Source organism: Taudactylus pleione, unplaced genomic scaffold, assembly GCF_031769625.1.
Source record: "Taudactylus pleione unplaced genomic scaffold, aTauple2 ptg000176l, whole genome shotgun sequence".
In the NCBI taxonomy this organism is placed as follows: Eukaryota; Metazoa; Chordata; class Amphibia; order Anura; family Myobatrachidae; genus Taudactylus; species Taudactylus pleione.
The window spans coordinates 3,156,502-3,163,320 of NW_028284578.1; the positions used below are offsets into that span (position 1 = coordinate 3,156,502).

A 6,819-nucleotide genomic window follows, 5' to 3' on the forward strand; every position below is an offset into this window, starting at 1 on the left:
CTGAAAATTCATGAGTCTCCTGGACGTTCCTGGAGATTAGGTAAGATGACTTACCTACCCTACTGGAATTTCCACCAGACTCACAAATGTTCTTCCAGCCCCCAGGAGAGTAGACTACCCACATCTAATGTTTTACATTACAGTAAAATGCTGTGGTAGTACAGCTAATTTTGTGGCTCAAACAGTTTGTGTACATACATGAAATTCATTTATGTTTCATATACACCTTATACACGCAGCCTGAAGGTAATTTTATTCAATAGTTTTAATAATTTTGTGCCTTAAACCAAGTTTGTGTACAATGAACCATCAAAAAGCAAAGGTGTCACTATCTCAGTCATGCTAAAAAAATCTGTATTTCGGAATATTCCGTATTTCATAATATTTGGATATGGGAGACTCAACCTGTAGTACAGTGTGTAAAATTAAAGCTAGCAAAACTAAGTACAGGAAAACAAAAAACTAAGCTGAAAAGGTGATTTTACCAAAGTTCAAGACAAATTTTTACCTGATCAGAATCAAATTTCCATATATCCAGGAAAGAAAGCCCAGTCGGTGTAGACACTACTCATGATCATGGTAAAATTTCCCAGTAAACTAGGAAAAAACAACATATAAACGGTGCAGATATTCACTTGCTCATTGAAGAGGTTGGGGTGGGTAGTGATGATGCGGTTCACTGTGAATCACATCATCATGGCACAATCCCGTGATGTGACACCACAAGTTGCATCTTTTTTCTGCTGCTGGGACATTATTATAAGATTTGCAAAGCACCTCCCACTCCATGGATCCACTAGATACCAAAAGTAGGTGAGTATGCACTAAAGAGTTGGCACTGAAGCCTCAATTGAAAAAAAAATGCTTTAAATATTCTTGTTAAATAGGATACACTCATAATAGCTTAATATAAGGTAATAATCAAATTGTTGGTCTAAAAGTATATAAAGTAATATCCTTTACAGTTCTAATCAACTGCACTAGAAAGAGATATGTATTAGGGTTTAGAAGTTACTGCTTAGTTCTCAGAACTTGATTTCTAAATAATGGAGGTATTTTTTTTATTGCTTTTTTATACTCCTTTTGTATTCCCCTTTTGCAGGCGTCACCAGATGGCCCAACCTGGTGTTGGTGGCTGCTGTCCGTGTTACCATTGGACCCGACGTACCAGATGCTTATTCTCTCAATGACATCATTAAAGGAGAGGCTTTTCCACCTGAAGCACATTCTGTCTGTATTCCTCCAGAACAGGTCTTAGGAAGGATTGTACAACTAATTATTATCTTGTAAGAATAACATAAAGCACAAATTTGGAGACATCTTCAACATCCGTCCACCAAACAATAAGGGATTTACATGCTCCCTTGGCTGAGCTGCTATCATTTACCATTGAATGCACAACCATTAGCAATTACTGGAAAGCTTGATATTGGAGTCAAGAATTGGAAAATTAGTTGAACAATTTAAACTGTTGTAACTGGGAAAAGTAATTTTTAATTATCCACTGGATGAATATTATTGTATTCTCTTTCCATATACCAAACTCCTCACCAACAAATCATTTTCAAAATCACCCAACCTCTGGATAACTCTGATACCTATTTAGAAAGTGGATTATTTTGTCTTAAACACTCTATTTAGTAAGTTGATTTTTTTTTTTCTTTTTGAGCCATCAACAACTTTGAGCTGAATTTAGAACAAAAAAACAAAAAAAAAGCTCATGGCGGCCATTTTGTTCACACTCACAGTGAACTCTTGCCTAAGAATCAGTGGCCAAACTTCTGCAAAATGATTGTAAACTCCAGCTGCCGTTTTGTTCTTATATATTTATTTCCGGGTTATAGATCAGGCGCATGAGCACATGTAGTTATTGGGAAGGTAAAAATTGCATTTGGTAGAAGGGAATAAAAATTCATAGAGTACAGTTTAGCACTACTGGGAGGGAAAAAAACTCAGCCAGGTAACCATTTTCCATTAGTAGTGTCTAAATGTAACTCTTGCACTTTATGAAAGTACTTTGTTATAGATGGTCAATTTTTTTCTTTCGGTGCAATAATGCTTTTGCAGTCTTCTGTTTATTACTCATTTAAAAAAGTACAGTAGCTGTCAGGGCCGTAGCTAGGGTAGTGCGGCCGGTGCCATCGCACAGGGCAGGGGGCGCTGTTTGGGCCTGTCAATTGTATCTTCCTCTTATTTCATCCCCAGCGTCTCCTGGCCTCTCCTATCTCTTCCCCATGAAGCCATGGCCCTTTTTTGGGTGCATTATGTCCCTCAGAAAAATGAGGGGGGCGCCAATGCTCTTTCTGGCAATGGGCACCAAAAGTCTGGCAGCTGTTATACAGTGCATGCCTTTAGCTAAGGCTGCCATCATATTGGAGCAAAAAACTGGGATACCTTTGTGTCCCCATGTCAGAAAATCCATCCTATATTACATGTGCCGAATAAGGTAGAGTGTATAAAAAACTATCTCTTCTTACTCTGTTAATTTTTAATCCTGAGTCTGAATTTTGGGAAAATAATCATTTATGAGTTAAAATATTTAGGGTGAGAATAAAAGGGTATTCTGTGAAAACTAATACACATCAAAGCCTTTGAGAGTACAACTTGAAATGAATGGGGTTTTTTATAAGGTAAATATGTAACCATATAATGTAGCATTTTAGTTATAGACTTTCACTGTTGCTTTTATTTAAAATGCTTTTTATCTTCTCTCATTCGGTGCCATCAGTCAGCCAGCAGTACCCATTAGTTGAATGGCTTGATAATCATCTTGACCTATGTCCATAGAAGAATTGCTCCCTGAAACAGTTGCTTGTTGTAAGCTCTGACTGAGTGACACTCCGTCAAACAGAAGTTACAATTGCCACAAAGGGATGTTATTTAATAGAGGGAAGACTAGGATGGGGGAGGGGGAGTGTAGGAGTCCTACTGTATGTAACAACTGCACATACTAAGATGCCAGACGCTGTTTATTGTATACAGCAGGGGTGGGAACCTTTTTTTCTGCCGAGGGCCATTTGGATATATATAACATCATTCGTGGACCTGGTGCAGGCCACGCCCCCTCAGTGTGACGCCACACGGGGATGGGGCAACAATCACCGTGATTACAGCAATACCGGAGCATCCTGAGGATGCTCCGGAAGCTGTAAGGGCAGCGGTGTGACCGCCTGAAGCGTCCTGAGGATGCTCCAGGCAGCACTGCTGCATAGATTCTGGCTGCAGGGTGTCATTCTAGGCACCCTGCTAACCAGATGAGGCTAGCAGAAAAAAGCTCAGAGGGCCAGACAAAATGATTCTGCGGGCCTTATAAGGCCCCCGGGCCTGAGGTTCCCCATCCCTGGTATACAGTATACTGATAAACCAGCAAGTGCTTCTGCTTTAGGCATAGCTTATTTTGTATAGCTTTCAAACACATTTTTGTTTTAGAGATTTGTATAAGCAAACTTTATACAAAAAAAAAAATCTCTGTGCTTATTTTTGTGTTCTATGCCTTCAAATTCAAGTTTATATGCTAGTCCTTTAGGAATCTAGACAGTAGTTGTTTTTTTCATTACTGGGGGGGGGGGTCTATTTACTAAGCCTTGGATGGTGATAAAGTACCAACCAATCGGCTCCGGACTGGCATGTCACAGGCTGAGTTTAAAAATTGACAGGAGCTGGTTGGCTGGTACTTTATCTCCGTCCACTTTGTCTCCATCCAATGTTTAGTAAATCTACCCCTCATTCTTGTACACTGCCTTTTGTAACCACCACAGAGATTAATTGTAAGGGCAAATGATAGCGATACAAATAATATGTAGATGTAAGTTATGTAAAAAGCACACTTTGGGATTCTTCATTCTAGCATCTGTCAAGCTTCTTCACCAGTTTAAGAAACACCTGATATTGCCTTTTACATATAAAAGTATTTAATTTGCTGTAGCCAATAGCAAGCAATTACTTGGCTAGTGTAGACTAATATAAACAAACATGTGATTGGTTGCTGTGGCTTAATACTTGGGTTATGTTTTCTGATGTAACAAATACAGACCTTTCTATTTATTGTATGTGTCTCATCTGTTATTAAATAATAATGGAAACCATTAAATAATAATGGTAACCATGGTTACAGCACCGTGTTCTGGCATGTACAATTACCACAAGGTCAGCCCCCTTTCTGGTAGGTCTCACTACTTCTGTCCTTGCTAAATACCTGTAAGTATTGCGAGTCCACTCTGACTGCGGTTAGAAACCCATAAGGGGTTATTCAATTCAGCATGATGTACTGGGAATTTAGGTTGGCAATTTGATTTTGCGGGCAAAAGTGATCGCCGCACAATCTTGCAATTAATTTCCAAAACTCTCTGAAAAGTTTCACTGCAAAATTGCATTTCTTCCCTCACTCCCCCATGGGGAAAGGTGAAGAAAATCTTTTTATTTTCCAATTTAAAAATGACCTAGTGCAGAATCTCTGGTACAACTCTGCAGTGAATAACCAGGCACTTGGAGAATATTTACCTACCCACTCAGAATTGCCGGGAGGCTCCTGAAAATCAAGTGGAGCTGCCGTCCACCCAGAAAGGTGGACAAGTCTCTCGGAGTCTGGGGCCCCAGTGAAGTTGGCGCCACAGGCGGCCCACGACACAATTCACATTGAATCGCATCATTGTGGCTCTACCCCCGCTTCAATTCCGGTAATCGCTGCATTGCATATCGGGGGGTAGGACTGTGATGACGAGATCAACCCGCCCACCTCAACCAAGCCCCTGCCATCCCCAGACTCTCCCACCTCTACCGAGGACCACCCCCTGCAGTGCCGACCTGGCTGCCTCCTCTAGGGGGAAGCAGCCAAAAGGTTGGCAAGTATGACTTGGAGGCATCTCAGTAGCACAATATTGAATCACACCTATAGATTCCAAATACACAATTACTTTGGTGTATCACATAGACTTGTTTTCCTGGTATGACAGTGTTATAAGGACATAAGGGGTAGCCAGATATCAGATACCAGTGGATCCCTTGGTAACATCAACGTCTAGTTTAAGCCCATACAACCCAACTGCCCAAATTTTTGCAGGACAGTCACATTTCACGGCATTTCACGGACCTCGAAAGTGGTGGAGCTTACAGAGTTTAAACCAAAAGTGGGCATTTTGGGGCAGATCTATTAATATTCCCCCTAAACTAAGTAACCTGAAATGAAAGGTTAAAAAACATGTAATCTTATGAAAATATCCTCAGCTGGACTATATTTAGAATCCATTCCTCCAAGCTGTCCTGATTTTGATGGGACAGTACAGATTTAAGGGAAATGTACGCAACCAGAGCATTCGCCCAAATTTGCGGCTAAGGATTGGGAGATATTCCCCTGCTGCAGGTTATAGAGGCAGGTGCGTCCAGTGTGTGGATCAATAAAATGCCATTTGTTTTGCTAAAAAGGCTTCTTGGGTGTATGGTCATGCCCACCATGACACTGTCACTCATCACTCATACTGTGCCTCAGCCCCGCCCCCATACCACTTCCAAACTCATAAATATTGGGACTAGGTATGATAATCTACTCTTCACTGTTTAGCCACGCTCCTTGTACTGACTCCAGACTCCCAAATGTTAGGAGGCATGATAATCTGCTGTTACTGGAACTGGAACTACTGTGTTTCTGTAGCACCTAGAGTACATCTGAGCCCAACCCATAAATCTTATGAAGACATTTTAGATATAGAACAAATTGTAGTTTAATAAAATTGTTTTTGATTCTGTGAAATATATATATATATATATATATATATATATATACATACATACAGCCATGACCAAAAGTTTTGAGAATGACACAAGTATTGTTTTCCACAAAGTTTGCTGCTTCAGTGTTTTTAGTCCTTTTTGTCAGATGTTACTATGGTATACTGAAGTAAAATTACAAGCATTTCATTAGTGTCAAAGGTTTTTATTGACAATTATATTATGTTTATGCAGAGTCAATATTTGCAGTGTTGACCCTTCTTTTTCAAGACCTCCATAAAATAAGTTATCCCAGCAAATTTGGGGTACTTGAAATGGGGGCCAGCATATTTAAAAGTTGCTAATGTTAAGTTGAATAAATTGTGAAAAATCCACCTGCCACAAGCACCGGCAATCAAAAAAACACTTGGTGTATGTGTGTGTGTGTGTGTGTATATATATATATATATATACACACAAACATGTAGAGGGGCACTCATGGATCAAGGTGATGCAACTGCTGGGGTGCCTTCCTAGAATTAGTATATCCAGTGAATGTCCATAGCTCATGGAACAGGTGGCACTCCAACAGGCTTTTAAATGTGCAAAAATGCTTTTATTATACCAATGTTTCAAGGCCATGTCGGCCTTTTCATCATTTTTGCACCCTGATGAAAAGGCCGACATGGCCTTGAAACGTTGGTAAAATAAAAGCCTTTTTGCACATTTAAAAGCCTTACTGTACTGTATATATGTATAAACTGATGTTTCAATGCTGTAAAGTCATTTACGGAAACAGGTGGTGTGGTTGCACAGTTTTCCATGAGAGCACATTAACAAGACATTGAGGTCGCTGAAAGGAATTCTGAACCTCAGAAAAAAATGTCAAACTGATTTATACATAAGGACAACTAATGCAGTAATTGAAAATATTCACATATGAAGCAGGAAGGTAGTTCAGTCTTCCCCTATCTTTCCACTGCAGCTGTGTTAAAAGTGAAGTGTACTGGGGTATTCCCTCCACCCTCCTTCACAATCAATGACCATTCTAAATCTCAGACAGTGCTGTCATGGGACAGAAAATTCAAATAGCAGTTACTGTATGCTTTATGGAGC

General features: G+C 39.9%; 1 protein-coding gene across 5 annotated transcripts in view; it reads left to right on the forward strand.

Annotated features, from left to right (window-relative positions):
• The window catches only part of LOC148520520 (LON peptidase N-terminal domain and RING finger protein 1-like), a 105,997-nt gene extending 100,103 nt beyond the window's left edge, over positions 1-5,894 (forward strand). For 4 of the 5 annotated variants that reach the window (XM_088475682.1, XM_088475684.1, XM_088475683.1 and 1 more), the window contains one exon: positions 1,103-5,894. In XM_088475682.1, the coding sequence (XP_088331808.1) occupies positions 1,103-1,258 (156 nt within the window). In that variant the 3' untranslated portion in view covers positions 1,259-5,894. The remainder of the gene's footprint in view (positions 1-1,102) is intronic. The other variant, XR_015878864.1, reaches the window with a different exon arrangement.
• Positions 5,895-6,819: the final 925 nt, after the last annotated feature.